Below are 18,443 nucleotides of genomic sequence, written 5' to 3' on the forward strand. Positions count from 1 at the left end.
CCTGAAGGCTGAACTAATTTATGCAGGAAAAGTCATCAACTGCCGAGCCGAGAAGTTCGTGACGAATCGAATTTACTGTAAGTTCGCTCATCTCTAATGGGGACCTTGGATTGATACTCCAGGTCTGCCGTCGATATACTTACGGAGGAACCCTATGGGTATTGTTGGGGGGAGTGAGATGAGCTACCTGTCTTTCTTTTCTACCGTGTTGCTCTTGTTTCATGTGTCTTGTTCTCCTGTGTCAGTCTCGTACTGTTGTATGTTTTATGATAGTGGCGCTCTCTTTGAGCTTCTGAGTGGGACCCCACTTATACTTTTTCTGTGGTCCCTTGTAGATGTCCTCACCTACACCCTTTGCTGACTGTCTAGAGTGGTGACGCTCCTTTTTATACCTTTGTAGATAACTTATTATTGGTTAGTATATCATGGTTGTATTTTATCTATGCATGCATTCTATGGCACTATTTTTCTATGTTGCAGTTTTCCCTCCATCCTGTGGCTTTGGTTTATTTTGTGGTTTGTTTATAAAAAAAACTAAAATGTTCAATAAACATTTTCTGATAAAAAAAAAAAAAATCATGACATGCCAAAAGTCTTTAGCAAGCATGCGATATACCCATATGGACCACTGGCTCAATCCCTTACTGTCCATGTTAAAGTGTACCTGTTTACAAAACACTTATATAAATGTAGATAATACCATTATATGTATATTTGCAATATACATGGGTTATGAATGTGTATATTTTTGTCCCTACAGCTATTGCCTGTGAGTCCCTGAGAATACAGGTGGTGTGGGTGGACAAGCAGGGGTCTGTTCACTGAGGCTCTTTGACAGGGTCCCTGCTCACACAGCAGGATGATTGACAAGCTATGAGCCTGCACAGAGCCCTGCTTGTCCTGCCCTCACTTCCAGTATTTGGATTCCTCAAAGACATACAGGCAAAAGCTGCAGTTACAGTATTTTTTTCACCCAAAAATATAATTTTTTTAAATCAATGTGTATTACCAATATGCATATAATGGTATTCTCTACATTATACAAAAAGTTTTTGTTAATGACAGGTACACTTTAACCCCTTGGGGACAAAGCCCATTTTGACCTTAAGGACCAGGCCAATTTTATTTTTGCGTTTTCTTTTTTTCCTCCTTGCCTTCTAAAATCCAGAACTCCTTTATATTTCCATCTACAGACCCTGTGTGTGATAGTTTTCTCACTATTCTTATGTGATTTTCCCCCCAATATTTATTTTTACCAGCATAAAAAATGACTGGTCTCAGATTTTTCCCAGGTTGCAATGCGGCCGAGACCTGACTCACTAGTCAGCTGATGACAGGGAGCCTGTCTGCTTCAATGGGTGGAGCATCCAAAAAAACATGCAAGATATAATGCACCTAAGAGAACAGGGATTAGAGTAAAGAATTATATAGGATATTTGGTGTAAAGAAATTTGGGGAGGTGCCCAGAGTGTGGCTACCTATAATTTATATAAGGTACCACAAAAAACCATATATGAACCCCGTGGCATCCTAACTGTTCTCCCCCCTTTCTCCCTGTTGTGTCTTTGCCCTCTGTTGTTTAGTGTTGTGGTTTCTAATACTCCCCCTGTCATCTGCCTACTTTTCCTTTCTTAGGTTCTCGCTTTTCTTACCGTTCTATTGTTGTGCTAGGTAGTGGTTGAGTCCACCCTTTCCCTTCTCTGTCTTTTCTAATGACAGGTGCTTACTCCTCTGTCATTTTTACAGTACTGACACATTTGTTGATAGCACCAATATCCTACTTCATGTGATACTATATTCGGCTTACTGTTCCTAAAGGCCGACCTGGTGATTATGGTTCTGTTATCATTACTTGAATTGAGATGTCGCTCTCTTTGCTATATTGATTCTTTTTGTTGTTGTTTATTTCTCTACTCAAAACGATTAAACTTTAAATTGGAAAAAAAAAAAAAACATATATGAATCCCAAATAATAAAGGTGCTGAGAAAAAGCCTATAATATAGACTTCAATTAGAATAAGAACCCAAAGAAAAAAGGAGCTATTTGCACAGATGTATATAACAAATATCTTTATTAATGCATAATGCAAGACATAATATAAAAATCATTAAACTAGACAGGGAGGAATACACAAGAAATTGGCACCTGGGACTATTGTACATGAGAATATGAAACTATGTGGATCTAGTAACAAAAAAGGATGGGGCTAAACTACTGATATTCACATAGCAGCAAAGTATACCATTACAGATATAATAGTGCACAGTAGTAATGAACCATTAAAGTGCCAGTGCAAGACGAGGTAGGTTGCTAAGGGTTTAGGCACATCAGAGCTGAAAGTGCAAAGATGTTACATGGATACCAACCACACTACAAGGAGAGTCCGAGCGTCCCAGGATGCTGACACCCCAACACATGTTTCGGTCCTAAGATCTTCGTCCGGGGGACAATGGCTCCACCCGTCAATGGGTTCAATGGGTGTAGCAATCGCTTGGTGGGAGAAAGATCAATCTGCAACTAATGCAACAGCTGTAGGCACCCTAATTGAAAACCACAGGTTTTTGAATGGATGCAGCTCATTTATGTTTCAACGGGTGGGGTGGCTGATGTGTGGGGAGGAGGAAAATTGAATTATGGGATTTGTAGGCAAAGAAGAAAACTCCAAAAGGAAATGCCAGTTCACAAAAAGCTAGCCACAATGTTCTGGTAATCTCACAACATAGCCATTTAACCCCAAGACAAGCGCAGATCCTTCCTAAGCATGTCCATTACTGTCTGCCAGGTATGTACTAAAATCACCTTATTGTGGATAGCCCCTTTAAGCACGAGGCCAATTTTATTTTTTGCACTCATTTTTTCCTCCTCTTTTTCTAAAAATCATAAAGCTAAAGACCCATATAAGGGCTTGTTTTTTGTGTCACCAATTGTACTTTGCAATAACATTACTTATTTTATAACAATTTGCGGCGGAACAAAAACAAAAAAATTAAAAAAACAAACGACATTTTGTAACTTTTGGGGACTTCCATTTCTACACAGTGCACTTTTTGGTAAAAATGACACCTTATCTTTATTCTGTAGGTCCATACGGTTACAAAGATACCTAATTTATGTAGGTTTTATTTTACTACTTAAAAAAAAAAAATTATAAACTACATGCACCAAAGTTAGTAGGTGTAAAATTGTCATCTTCTGACCCCTATAACTTTTTTATATTTCTGCATACAGGGCTATATGAGGGCTCATTTTTTGTGCCATGGTCTGTAGTTTTTATTGGTTCCATTTTTGTTTTGATAGGACTGTTTGATCGCTTTTAATAAAAAAAAGATTTTATGGTATATGACGTGATCAAAAAGGCACAATTTTGGACTAGTATTTTCTTACGTAGACGCCATCGACTGTGTGGTTAAACTACGCTTATATTTTAATATTTCGGAAATTTACGCAAGCAGCGGTACCACATGATTTTTTTTATTTTATTTAAAAAATGGGAAAGGGGGGGGGGTTTAAACTTATTAGGAAGAAAGAAAAAATTCACTTTTCTAAACTTTTTTTTTTTTTTACATTGCATGTTATAGCCTTTATGGGGGCTAAAAAAATATATTTTCTGATTGCATATACTGATCAATGCTATGCCAAAGCATAGCATTGATCAGTGTTTCCGGTGCTCTTCTGCTCCAGTCTGCATAGCAGGCTAGGAGCAGCAGATCACTGATCGGACGTCGAGGAGGCAGGTGAGGACCCTCCCCCGCTGTCCTCTCAGCCGATCGGGACATGACGGTTTCACCCCAATGGTCCCGATCAGCTCCGCTGAGCTGCCGGGATACTTTTACTTTCGGTTTAGACGCCACAATTAAACTTTGATGGTGGTGTTTAAAGGGTTTATGCTAGGCATCGGTCCGATAGGCATTGCCCAGCATTAACCCTGGGTCCTGGCTGCTGATAGCAGTCGGGACCCACCTGGTTTGAAGGGTGCTCAGCTCATGACCACGCTTCAAACCCCGGGAACAGGATGAGGGTGTACAGGTATGCCCTCCATCCTTAAGTACCGGGATGTGCATACTTATTCCAAAATCACCATTCCTGGTCTTCTAATTTGCTAAATCGTAGGTAGTGAACCTTTTATCTTCATTACTTTTTTCATTTGGACCCATACCCTACCTACCAAGGCACAAAAATCTTAACACTATTCCATTCTCTTTCAATCACTAGGAATGTAATTTTAGTATAGTACACACATACCACTAGTCAATGACATGTTGTAACAGCGCTGTCTGCTTATCTCTCTGTTCTGAGATCAAGTCTTAGATATGTGTAGGTGATGGTAGCGAGTAGACTGGTCACAGGAAAGAGAAACACAGCACAGATCCATGAAACTTGGAGCAGAGCTATTTGAGGGAAAAAATTGCCAACCACCACTGACCACCCCACAGCGAGTCCATTACACTTCAGCTCCATATGGGTCTCCAGATGATTTTTATGGTCTCCAGAGAAAAGTTTAGCAGACGAGTGACCGTGGGGTTATTCCTTCAAGGCGCAGGGTTCAAACTGTGGCACCTTTGTTTACTGAACTATGATTGTTTGCATACAAATGCCACCCCTCACCCCACCTATCTTACAACATTTTTCATTAAAAAAAATTAAAATAAAGTCAGATAAGCCTTCAGATAACCGGTGAGCACTTACTTGGTTAGTTTATGCCCTTTTAGGGCAGTTAGGAACTCCTGCACTATTTCAGGACTTTGCCGTTGACAGGGACTGTTCGATAAGTATTTTAGCGTCTAGAAAAAAGATCAAAAATGTTATACAAATGTATTTTACACATTTTAACATTCAAAATACCTAATACCCTTAGATATAATAAATATTCAGAGTAGTCAAGGGCAATGATCAGGCCTCTAATGTCAAGTGCAGCACTAACCTTTAGCCCCACTGGTAGAAAATGCTATATATTGCCTGTTCTTGTAAAAGTGAATCACGAATGGCATGCTAGGTTAGAATTCAGGAGGTGCACCACAAAGTCTTTATGCAGTCAACCTAATTTATATGTATAAAACGCCTCTTCCTCCTAGATTTTGGGCTAACTTCAGTGCTGTTTAGTGACTGAGCTGTCATACCGATCATTGTCATTATTAATACCAAGGATCTACCTAGTATTCATACTGTGTGTTGTGTTGTGAACTGACTCACTATTATTGGGGCATTCAATAGGTCTGTTTTACATTTAATCTAGCCCTGTGGTTTTGTGGTTTCCAAGAGGGTGTGCTATAGCTTATACCTTTTGCTTGTTGTATTTGTAATAAAGATTATTTAATTTTTACATGTATACTCGTGTGCTTTTTTTTCCCTTGCTGTCAAAAGTTTTCATCAATCAAGGCCTCAGTGCCGAGGTCCCACTGACAGCTGATTATCTCCCTGCTCGTTCTGCTGATTGGTGAGGGTCTCAGCACTAAGACCCTGATTGATAAAAACTTTAGAAAAGTTTTTTTTTTTTTTTTTTTTTTAAATGGACTATGGAACTCTCTGCCAGACAAACTTGTCATGGTGAACTCACTAAGAGTCCAAAAGGGGCCTAGATTACTTTTTTTTAAAGTAAAAATATTACAGGTTATAGTCACTAGACTGTGGAGAAGGATTATTGATCCTGAAATTTATTCTGATGCAGTAGCCTGTAGTCAACAATTGGTGGCCCAATGCATATACAGATTTAATAAGGTGGCCTTAATCAAATATAATTTATGTTTTTCGGACACAGACCAAAGATGGATATCTGTGAACAACTCTTGAACAGCTCAAACATTCTCTGGGTTTATATGCATCTGAGGACATATCCTGCAGCTGTACATATCCTGTCATTACTTTTGTCAGTTCATGTCCCCACTAACCCTCAAATTGGTGTAGTGAACCCACAAAAACAGAAGAGAACATACAAACTTCACATGGATGTTGCCCATGGTCCCATTCATACCCCAGGGCAACCTGGGCCATTGTACTTAAAGGGTACTTCCATGGAAAACAATTTTTTGGAAGGTCTTTCCTTTTTGAGTTTCCTTTCTGTCTAACCACAGTGCTCTCTGCTGACACTTCATTCCATTTTAGGAACTGTCCGGAGCAGGAGAGGTTTTCTATGGGGATTTGCTCCTACTCTGGACAGTTCCTAAAATGGACAGAGGTGTCAGCAGAGAGCACTGTGGTCAGACAAAGGAAATTCGAAAAGAACTTCCTGTGGAACATACAGCAGCTGATAAGTACTGGAAGGATTAAGATTTTTTTAAATAGAAGTAATTTACAAATCTGTTTAACTTTCTGGCACCAGTTGATTTAAAGTTAATTAATTAATTAAGTTTTCCACTGGAGCACCACTTTAAAGGGGTACTACCATGCTGACAACTTATCCCCGATCTAAAGGATAAGGGATAAGTTGCCTGATCGCGCGGGGTCCCACCGCTGGGGACCCCCACGATCTCGCACGCAGCACACTGCTCTCATCAGGCCCCAGAGCAAACATCCGCTCCGGGTCTGATGACTGCTGATTACAGGGGCCGGAGTATCGTGACGTCACGCTCCGCCCCCTCAATGTAAGTCTATGGCAGGGGGCGAGACAGCTGTCTCGCCCCCTGCCATAGACTTACATTGAGGTGGCGGAGTGCGACGTCACACGGGGGCGGAGCTGTGACGTCACGATCACTGGCCCCATCATCAGACCCAGAGCGGATGTTCGCTCTGGGGCCTGATGAGAGCGGAGTGCTGCATGCGAGATCGCGGGGGTCCCCAGTGGCAGGACCCCGTGCGATCAGGCAACTTATGCCCTATGTTTTAGATGGGGATAAGTTGTCAGCACGGTAGTACCCCTTTAACATTGTACTTAGGAAATACTACATCCATGTAAATACATGCAGTCATTTTTTTCTGTATAGACAGTCTTTATGTGACTAGAGAGACTTTACAAAATGCTGATGTCTAATAACCTGCTGCAGATGTAGATTCTCCTACTCCGATTACTACCTCTGGACAAGAGATCGCCCACCACAATGCAGCTGCAATACAAGCTAAAGTTCCAAAGGCGTCTAAAGGATATTCCAATTACAACCAGAGCTAAACACACAATATCTAATAACATCTTCTCCCCACAAGCTTTGCTGCAGCAAACCAAAACCTTTACCCTATACGGTAATCTTTTAGCTTGTTTTACTTGGAAAGATAAGTAAATGCTTGTTTTCCAATGGAGAATGGAGGTAGTCTGTAATTCATGTACCTCTAGCAGACCTTATTACACCATACCTGTATGGTAGATACTGTCAAGATATCACGGGGCATTGATCCAACAATAGCCCTAAAAGCAGCAGGATCCCCCTGAGGTGCTGGTGCTACTTGTTTACAGCTACCAATAACATTTGGCTCCCCCCAAGAGAGATCTGTGACAATTATTCCATGTCCAATCGTCACTTTCTCCAAGTGCTCTCATTTTGCAAAAGTAGATTGGCAGACCCGAGCTCAGAAATTTAGCCTCATAGCGCGAGGTCCTGATTTGGTGACTAAGAGCCCTTTTCTCATTTTAGTTATTTTACCTCTCCTTCCCCTTAAAGGGGTACTCCGCCCCTGGCATCATAAGATGTTCGATCGCCGCGGTCCCGCTGCTGGGAACCCCGGGGATCGCCGCTGCGGCACCCCGCCATCATTACTGCACAGAGAGAGTTCGCTCTGTGCGTAATGACGGGCGTTACAGGGGCCGGAGAAGCGTGACGTCATGGCTCCACCCCTCATGACATCACGGCCTGTCCCCATAATGCAAGTCTATGGCAGGGGGCGTGACGACAGCCACGCCCTCCCATCGCATAGACTTGTATTGACGGGGGCAGGCCGTGATGTCACGAGGGGCGGAGCCGTGACGTAACGATGCTCCGGCCCCTGTATCGCCCGTCATTACGTGCAGAGCGATCTCGCTCTGTGCAGTAATGATAGCGGGGTGCAACAGAAGCGATCCCCGGGGTCCCCAGCAGCGGGTCCCCGGCGATCTGACATCTTATCCCCTATCCTTTGGATAGGGGATAAGATGTCTAGGGGCGGAGTACCCCTTTAATTTCCTGGGTCTCTTTTCCTTCTCCTTCCTCTTTATTTGATTGGGTGAAAGCTATTTCTTCTGCCCCTGCACTGTTCTTGATAGCATTTATTTATTAGGTGTCCCTTAATGTTAAATTAGTAGTCCAGTATAACAAAAAACGTATCCCCTATTTGCGCAGTGGATCGGGGATAGGTTTTGTTATACTGATAACCTCTTTAACCCCTTGAGAACCAGGCTAATTATATTTTTGCATTTTCGTTTTTTCCTCCTCGCCTTCTAAAAATCGTAACATTTTTATAATTTCCTCCACAGACTAGTATGAGGGCTTGTTTTTTGCATGACCAGTTGTCCTTTGTAATGACATCATTCATTTTACCATAAAATGTATGGCGCAACCCAAAACATACTATTTGTGTGGGGAAATTAAAAAGAAAAACGCAATTTTGCTAATTTTGAAAGGTTTCGTTTTCGCGCCATACCATTTACGGTAAAAATGACATGTTCTTTATTCTATGGGTCAAAACAATTAAAATGATACCCATGATTATATAGTTTTCTATTATTGTTGCGCTTAAAAATAAAATCGCAAACTTTTTAACAAAATTAGTACGTTTAAAATTCCTCTATTTTGACGACCTATAACTTTTTCATTTTTCCGTATAAGCGGTGGTATGAGGGCTCATTTTTTGCGCCGTGATACCACATTTGTGCATATAAAACTTTTATAATAATTTTATTTTTATTTTTTATAAAATGTGACAAAAAAGCAGCAATTTGACTTTTTTTTTTGTTTACGTTCACCGTATGGGTCAATAACATTATATTTTAATAGTTTGGACATTTACGCACGCAGTGATACCAAATATGTTTATTAATTATATATATATATATATATATATATATATATATATATATATATATCAATTTTGTTTAATTTTTTTTACACTTTTTGGGGGTAAAATGGAAAAAAGGGACATTTTAAATTTTTATTGAGGGAGGGGATTTTTCTAAATTTTTTTATTTTTTATTTTTTTTACACTTTAATAGTCCCCATAGGGAACTTTTTATAGCAATCAGTTGATTGCTAATACTGTTCAGTGCTATGCATGGAGCATAGCACTGTTCAGTGTTACCGGTGCATTGCCGTAGAATGAGATTTGCCATAGAATGAGATGGTCCGCCTCCATCACATCCTATTGGCTCTCTCTTGTCACGTGACATATTTAAACGTCACGCATCGATGCGCACAGTAGTGTCAGTTTGGCTATCACAGGGAGAGGATCTCCTCTCCCTGTGATAGCTGAAGCTGTACGGAGCTCTCATGGCCTCTGTGGCCCGACAGAAGTTCACACATGTACGCAGCTCATACGGCTGGCTCATATACATTTACTGTTGATCCACAGCGCTATCGGGATCCCGATGCCCGATGGCGCTGTCATCAGTGTGCGTCCCCGCGAGCGCCCCACGCCCGCAGCTCTACTCCCTGTCCCCCGCAGCTCTACTCCCCGTCCCCCGCAGCTCTACTCCCCGTCCTGTTAACGCTCAGGGAGCGGGGAACAGAAAGTAGAGCATCGGGCGCAGGTAAAGTTATTCGCGTAGTGCTGCACATGCGCAGTACTACTTTACCTGCGCCCGATGCTCTACTTTCTGTTCCCCGCTCCCTGAGCGTTAACAGGACGGGGAGTAGAGCTGCGGGGGACGGGGAGTAGAGCTGCGGGGGACAGGGAGTAGAGCTGCGGGCGTGGGGCGCTCGCGGGGACGCACACTGATGACAGCGCCATCGGGCATAGGGATCCCGATAGCGCTGTGGATCAACAGTACATGTAATAATAGAGTAAGTGTATATGAGGCAGCCGTATGAGCTGCGTAAATTTGTGAGCTTCTGTCGGGCCACAGAGGCCATGAGAGCTCCGTACAGCTTCAGCTATCACAGGGAGAGGAGATCCTCTCCCTGTGATAGCCAAACTGACACTACTGTGCGCATCGATGCGTGACGTTTAAATATGTCACGTGACAAGAGTGAGCCATTAGGATGTGATGGAGGCGGACCATCTCATTCTATGGCAAATCTCATTCTATGGCAATGCACCGGTTATCTTCTGCTCTGGTCTTCTGGTCTGCTCGATCTCCGACCAGAGCAAAAGAAGCCGGAAAGGCGGCAGAGGCAGGTGAGGGGACCTCCCATGCCATGGGCGATCATATCAGCATAAAATGTAGTCACGCTGCTGCAGATGCCGTGATCTGTATTGATCATGGAATCACAAGGGTTAATGGCAGACATCCACGCGATCACAGATGTCGGCCATTACCAGCGGGTCCCTGGCTGCTATCAGCAGCCGGGACCTGCCGCACATATCCCAATCATCACTCCGATGCTAGCGGTCATATACAGGCCGTAAATGTACGTCCTGGTGCGCGAAGTAACGCCGCACCAGGACGTGTATTTACGTCCGTGGTCGTTAAGGGGTTAATATTACATGTTTTTACTATTGTTTCACACGTGGCAGTAGTGTTGCAGCAGAGCCATATCATACCATTTACAGAGCTTTCTGAATATAGCCACTGATGAGAAAGGCCACATGGTGGAGCGCCTTTATGGCAGCGCTTTCTAACCAGTGTGCATGCAGCTGTTGCCGGGAGCATGCTGGGAGTTGTGGTCTTTAAACAGCTATCGGCATACTGATTGGGGAACACTGCTCTATGCTATCCATAATAAGGTAGTGCAGACTTTGCTGCGTTTTTGTAAAACTTTTCAGCTGATGTTCTGCATCTGTTTGTATGGACAAACACGGCTGCTGAAAAATATCTAACAAATGACCTCCGTGCCAATATGTAAAAGCAGATAATATAACAGCAATGGTCATCTGCTTACCCTCCTATTGTCAAAGCATAAATTATTTCCATCTGGATAACGGGGGAGGAGGTAAAGATCTGACTGCAATAAAGCCATCATCTAAAATGCTCTACCTTTTGGGACTAGCTAATGCTAGAATTTATTTCCACACTGATTACATATATACGATGAGCAAAAACAAACATGGGACGCGTATGAATACCATACATATTCTATTGTTCAGGGAAAACCAGTAAAATAATTAGTGACATGGCGCCCTCTACTGGGTTTGAATACAACATCAAGAAGAAAGAAAGCATTAAAGGGGTTATCCAGGAAAAAACTTTTTTATATATATATCAACTGGCTCCAGAAAGTTAAACAGATTTGTAAATTACTTCCCTTAAAAAATCTTAATCCTTTCAGTACTTATGAGCTTCTGAAGTTAAGGTTGTTCTTTTCTGTCTAAATCCTCTCTGATGACACCTGTCTCGGGAAACGCCCAGTTTAGAAGAGGTTTGCTATGGGGATTTGCTTCTAAACTGGGCGGTTCCAGAGACAGGTGTCATCAGAGAGCACTTAGACAGAAAAGAACAACCTTAACTTCAGAAGCTCATAAGTACTGAAAGGATTAAGATTTTTAAAGTAATTTACAAATCTGTTTAACTTTCTGGAGCCAGTGGATATATATATATATATATATATATATATATATATATATATATATATATATATATATAAAATTTTCCTGGATAACCCCTTTAATGAAAGAAGGATGTTACTACTTAAAAAGTCTTTGGGGCTATGAATGTATTGTTTGCTCATAGTGCAAAAACACCTGGGTTCTAAGGGTAAAGTGTAACTCTTCTTCCCATAGTGTGGACGCATGGCTATTCTAGGATTCCAGAGCTCACCTCATACATGATCGTATTCAGATTCTGCTGTCCAACGCTGTTCTTGTTTTTCCTTCCATCCCTTTGCTGTGCTTTTAGGTCAGTAAGTAACTGAAGTACCTTATATACAGGAAAACAATAGACCGAATGCAATAACTGTTACTATGTATTAGAATCCTGATTATTCAATAACAAAATGCCAAACAGATTTGGCTTGTAACAGAGCATAGCAGATCTTAAACTGTACCTGTCATCAGGGAAATCTTTTGACATGTCCAGTTGACGAAATTTGCTCGGCGGTGGTCCACGTGCTCCTCTCCCCGCCTGTGTCACATGATTGAGACAATCTCATACACTTAAAGGGGTACTCCACTGCCCTGCTTCTGGAGCTCCGCTCGCCAGCGTCCGGGAAATGTATTGTTCCAAACGGCTGTGTGCGGGCTTCCGTGTCCAGGGCCGCCACTCGTGATGTCACGCCCGCCCCCTCAACGAAAGCCTATGGGAAGGGGGCGCGACGGCCGTGGCGCCCCTTCCCATAGACTTTCGTTGAGGGGGCGGGCGTGACGTCACGAGGGGGCGGGAGTGACGTCATGATGGGCGGCCCTGAACACGGAAGCCCGCACCCAGCTGTTCAGAACAATAAACTTCCGAACGCTGGCGAGCAGAGTACCCCTTTAAATGAAGACTGTGTTTCGATCAGGTGACATGGAGCCGGGAGAAGAACGCGCTGAGCGCAAACTTCTGATCGGCGGAGGTGTGAACACTCAGATCCCTGCCAATCATAACTTTTGACACATTGCTAGGACACTTCAAAAGTTTTTCAGAATGACAGTGCCCATTTAAGGATCCCATTTTTTTCCCCTGAAAATTTAATGGATGTATTTTTTTATTATTTTTTGGGGGGGGGGGGGGGGGGGGGGGAGGGGGCATTGGTGGAGATTTATCAACACCTGTGCAGAGAAAAAGTGGAATAGTTGTCCATAATAACCAGATTGCTTCTTTAATTTTTTTTAAAGACGTCTGAATAATAAAATAAGCAATCTGATTGGTTGCCATCAGCCACCGCACCACTTTTCCTCTGTACAGGTTTAGATAAATCGACCCCATTATCATGGGGGATTTTGAAGATTACAACTTAGAACTCATCATTACGCACATATTTGCAATTCATAACAAAAATTAATTATGACATTTTGGACCAACCTGGACCTTCATCTGATACATCTCTGAGAAAATATATACAGTGCGAACAATCAGTAATGATGTCCAATAATATAGAACACTTATAGACATGACATGCAACATAATGTCAGATCTAATTGTCTGGAATGCATAAGCAGGCAGGGGTGTGGAAATTTTATTTAAAAAAAACTACTTGTCCACAGGACTAAAATGGAGCAAAATCTACTTGTCCCTCATGACGATCCACTTGTCCGGCCAATTTTCGCTTTAATGCTCTGATTTTTTCCTCCTCGCCCTATAATAGCCATAACTACCTACTATAATGATACCTTTTAATTTTTCAATAACATATTCTCCGAACCAAAAAAATATATAAAATTATATATATTTAGGGAAGTGAAATTCAAATAGTAAAAGATAATTTAGCAGATTTGGTGGTTTTTCTTTTCTGCGCCATTTACCTTGTGGTTGAGGTAACATGTTAGTTTTATACTTTAGGCGCCTGATTACAGCAATACCAGATTTGTATCGTTTACGTCATGTTTTACTAATTCTAAGCTTTTTCTAAGTTTTTAATTGCCATTTTTTAACCCCTGTAGCTTTATTTTTTACTGCATACCAGGCTGTATGAGGGCTCATTTTTGCGCCATAATCTGTTTTTTGTATCGGTACCATTTTGGTATTGATCTGACTTTTTAAATCGCTTTTTAAATTTTTTTTCTGCAATATTATAAAAATTGCAAATCTGTGGTTTGGTATTTTTTTACATTTACCGTACGGGATACATAATGTTATATTTTAATAGGTTGTACAATTACGCACGAAGCGATACCAAATATGTTTATTTTTATTATGTTTACATGTTTTTATATAGGAAAAGGGGGTGATTTGAACTTTTAACATGGAAGGGGTTAATGCAGCGGTCTTCAAACTGTGGCCCTCCAGATGTTGCAAAACTACAACTCCCAGCATGCCAGGACAGCCAACGGCTGTCCTGGCATGCTGGGAATTGTAGTTTTGTAACATCTGTAGGGCCACAGTTTGGAGACCACTGGGTTAATGTGTCTTTCAAACTTTTATAAAAAATTTTTTTTTGTTAACACTTTATTACACTTATAGGAGGAATCATTAGATTCCTCAGACAGATGAATAGATTCTATTGAACTCTATTAATCTGTGTGCTCTGTGATCTAGTCCAGCCAGGCTCTATCAATGACAGAGCGGGACAGCAGGGAACAGAGGTAAGCCCTCCGGCTACCTCCATAGTGGATCTCCCCCGCGATCGCGCTGCGGGGGGGCGATCCACCCCACTAGCCCACCAGGGAGTATTCACAGATCCCTTTAGACGCCGCTGTCAGCGGCGATCTAAAGGGTTAATAGCCAGCCGCAGCCTGCTGGCTATTAGCGCCGGCCCCCGGCTATTGAGAACAGCCGGGGGCTGCAGAGTATGGACCGGGCAGGAATGCAGAGCCCGCTCCATACATACTGCAGAGCGCCGCATGCATCTCCCCGTGCAGACGCGCCTCCTCCCCTCAGCTCTCTGAAGCTACAGCTGGGGGGAGTGAAGGCAGAGGACGCAGGTCTGCACGGGGAGAAATAAGCCACGCCCCCTCATTTCCCCCCGCACGTCTGCAGAGCAGGGGATAGAAGACAAATACACAGCTTCTCATCTCCCCTGCTCTGCTTCCGAGGACACAGGTTTTTACAGCCGGCGCTGCAGAGTATGGAGCGGGCAGGAGTCGGCAGCCCGCTTCATACAGACTGCAGAGGTCCAGGCCACTTGTCAGGTCCGGCCCTGCTTGCCTGAAGCCTGGCTAAGGGCTGGACAAATTCACCTGCCCGGCACCCAGAACTGCTTGTCCCGGGCGTCGGGCGATAGGAATTCCACATCCCTGGCAGGGCATAATGTATAGCATATTGTACAGCTTATATAGTTACACTGTGCAAAAATACTATGGAAAAAGAAAAAACAAATAAAAAACAAAAGGCAAAGCAAGAAACAAAAGGCAAAACAAGATTCATAGCATCACATCTCAAAAGGAAATATTATAAGACTTATAGTATTGCCTAATAGGAGCAAAATGAGATCAATTGTAATGGAGGGCAATGTGTATTTAAAAAAAAAAAAATGTGATTGACAACAGAATAACCATGTTGCATTGTGATCTCTGTACATAAGTATAAACCACTGTTATTGCTATATGTAATGTCTAACTTATTGTTCCCACTGTATATATTTTATCACAGAGATGTATCTGATGAAGGTCCAGGAACTTCAGATACATCTACAAATAAAACTCACATATTCTCCAATATTTGAGTGCCAAGGTTCTTCATCACTACATTATTAAGGATTGGGATCATACTTGAGCATCATATAGAAAATAAGAAGAGAGTGTTGTATTTATTGTCTATTACTTATCACCTATCCACAGGATTACTGAGGAGTATTTAAGTGGTGGTCGGTCATGGAATGTGGGAGCAGGACCTCCATTAGAATGGGTGTGGGGAAGTGAGGAAGGTAATGTTGTTTTCTATTAAGCAACTGCCAGAGCATAATTAAAGAGTACCTGTCACTAAATAAACTTTAGGCACCGCTTGTCCTCAGCGCACAGAGGCCTGTGGGGTATGCGTGTGAGCACAGCGCTCCCACCTGTCTGACTGATTGGCGTGGAGCTGGGCTGCCCATGAATATCCTAATCTCCCCAGCAGGCCCGCCTCCTGTGCGTAATTCAAGAAGAAAGAAGCGGACCTTCAGGGACACCGTTCCGGGCTGCAGGTACATATCTTGGTCAGAGACCCCGCATTTGTCTCCTTATCGCCCGCAGTATAACCCAGTCTATTGGGTTTAGTGTGGGTGAACAGGATTACTGTTTTCCTTTAAAGAAAAATGGCTCTTTAACTGGTCTTCCAACAATGATGGCATATCCCTATATGAAATTATAAAGCAGGATCCCTTTTTACGCAGGTTGATAAGTTCCTTTAGGTTTTAAGCAGGCAGAGTGTTACCAAACACAAAATAATAGCACATGCTAATGATAAATCGTGCTATAGGTTTAAAAAATAAAATAAACCACTTTTCCTAGAATCTGTATAGCACAACTTTTATTGATAGAGTCCTAAGCCTATTTCTATTTGTGGCCACGTGGCTGTGCTTTCACTTACATTCAAAAGGAGCTGGATGGTGTCATATCCACCTATTATGTGGTGAGCTATGCAAGGATATAATTCAGAAGTTCATCCTTGGACGTGTAGTTGCAGTATATAGCTGAAAATGAAACATTTTGCTCCTGCTGAAAGCTGCAAAGTGGCACAAGTTAAAGGGGTACTCCGGTAGAAAACTTATTTTTTTTTTTTTTTAATCAACTGGTGCCAGGAAGTTAAACAGATAAGTAAATGAATTATTTTAAAAAATCTTAATCTTTCCAGTAGTTATTAGCTGCTGAACACTACAGAGGAAATTATTTTCTTTTTTGGAACACAGAGCTCTCTGCTGACATCATGACCACAATGCTCTCTGCTGACATCTCTGTCCATTTTAGGAACTGTCCAGAGCAGCATATGTTTTCTATGGGGATTTTCTCCTACTCTGAACAGTTCCTAAAATGGACAGAGATGTCAGCAGAGAGCACTGTGGTCATGAAGTCAGCAGAGAGCACTGTGTTCCAAAAAGAAAATAATTTCCTCTGTAGTATTCAGCAGCTAATAAGTGCTAGAAGAATTAAGATTTTTTAATTGAAGTAATTTACAAATCTGTTAAACTTTCTGGCATCAGTTCATAAAAAAATAAATAAAGTTTTCCACCAGAGCACTCCTTTAAGGAATGGATATAATGGCTAAAAAGCTAAATTCTGTAAAAATTATTACATAATCAAGTGTACCTGTCATCAACACAAATTTTTTATAAAATGTAGATGATAATATTATATGTATATTTGTAATATACATTGGTTAAAAAATTTGTATATTTTTGTTCCTGCAGCTATTTGCCTGTGTCTCTATGAGGAGGGCAGGGCAGAACAAGGGCAGAACAAGCAGGGCTCTGTGCACTGAGGCTCTATAACAGGCTCACACAGCAGGCTGATTGACAAGCCAGGAGTCTGCTCAGAGCACTGCTTGTCCCGCCCTCACTTCCTGTATTTGGACTCCTCATAGAGACACACAGGAAATAGCTGCAGGGACAGCATTTTTTCACCCAAAAATATACACATTTTTTAACCAATGTATATTACAAATTATAAATTATATAAAACTACATTATATTAAAAGTTTTTGTTGACAACAGGTACACTTTCAGCATTGGCATTTTAGCATTTTTGAGGGGGCTGTAACACCCATATGGTTTAAGTTGTGCACCACTATTCTTCAACAAACTCAAGGGCAGTTCAAAAACAGATAATTCACTTGGCGCTGGTGACACTGTTCAAAGTCTGTATGGAGGGCAGAGCATCCCATCATAGGGGGACAAAAACACCTTGTTCAAATCCTCTGCACATAAGAGGGATTCATATATCAGCATAGAATAGTCACTAGAACCTCCTCTACAGTTCTGTCAGCAGTCCACCATTACTCACAGCAGATCAATAGCTACATAAATGACAAGTATATAGTCGAATGGCGCATAATGCATTTCTCATATTAAACCAAAAATAAAGGCTTATTAAAATGAAAACTATTAAGAGCAAGTAAATATACTCAGTGTTTGTACTTACCTCAAAATTGCTCAGCAAGGCGGCATTTGCATCTTTCCTACAAATGAACAAAAAAAATATGTAAGGAAGGAAATGTAATTCATTGTGTATGTCATAAGACTGAGGGGAGTGGGTTAAAGGGGTAGTCCAGTGGTGAACAACTTATTCCCTATCCTAAGGATAGGGGAGAAGTTGCAGATCGCGGGGTGACCGACCGCTGGGGCCCCCCACGATCTCCTGTACAGAGCCCCGACAGCCCGCGACTTCAGCACGAAGCGGCGGCCGACACGCCCCCTCAATACAACTCTATGGCAGAACCGAAGCGCTTCTTTCGGCAATCTCCAGCTCTGCCATAGCGATGTATTGAGGGGGAGAGTCGGCCGCCGCTTCGTGCGGTGGTCGACACCCGCTATCTGGCCGGAGAGCCTGGCCCCCGTACAGAGAGATCGCAGGGGGCCCCAGCGGTCGGACCCCCCGTGATCTCAAACTTATCCCCTATCCTTAGGATAGGGGATACGTTTTTTACCACTGGACTACCCCTTTAAGCATTAACTGGTTACGCCAAATGTATTATTGGCCATATATACAAACACACACATTATAATTTTTATTTTTACATATTGGCGATATCTGTCATATGCAGCTGCAGCAAAGAGTTGGGGAGAGAGCTGTTCCTGGCCATTTAACCCATTAGATTCTGCAGTCAATAGGGGTTATGGTGTCTAAACAGATAAAGGGGGGACTAGAATGCCCAGATGATAACAGATTGGGTGCAATAGTT

The 18,443-nt window shown here is 42.1% G+C and overlaps 1 protein-coding gene across 1 annotated transcript in view; it reads right to left on the reverse strand.

Moving 5' to 3' along the window:
• CRCP (CGRP receptor component) overlaps positions 1 to 18,443 on the reverse strand; it is a 30,525-nt gene that overhangs the window by 9,776 nt on the left and 2,306 nt on the right. Inside the window, exons 2-4 of the mRNA XM_056556530.1 lie at positions 17,684 to 17,720; positions 11,811 to 11,909; positions 4,688 to 4,782 (exon numbers count right to left, since the gene is read on the reverse strand). Of these exons, the coding sequence (XP_056412505.1) occupies positions 4,688 to 4,782; positions 11,811 to 11,909; positions 17,684 to 17,720 (231 nt within the window). The remainder of the gene's footprint in view (positions 1 to 4,687; positions 4,783 to 11,810; positions 11,910 to 17,683; positions 17,721 to 18,443) is intronic.

Source organism: Hyla sarda, chromosome 2 (genome assembly GCF_029499605.1).
Source record: "Hyla sarda isolate aHylSar1 chromosome 2, aHylSar1.hap1, whole genome shotgun sequence".
Taxonomy (NCBI): Eukaryota; Metazoa; Chordata; class Amphibia; order Anura; family Hylidae; genus Hyla; species Hyla sarda.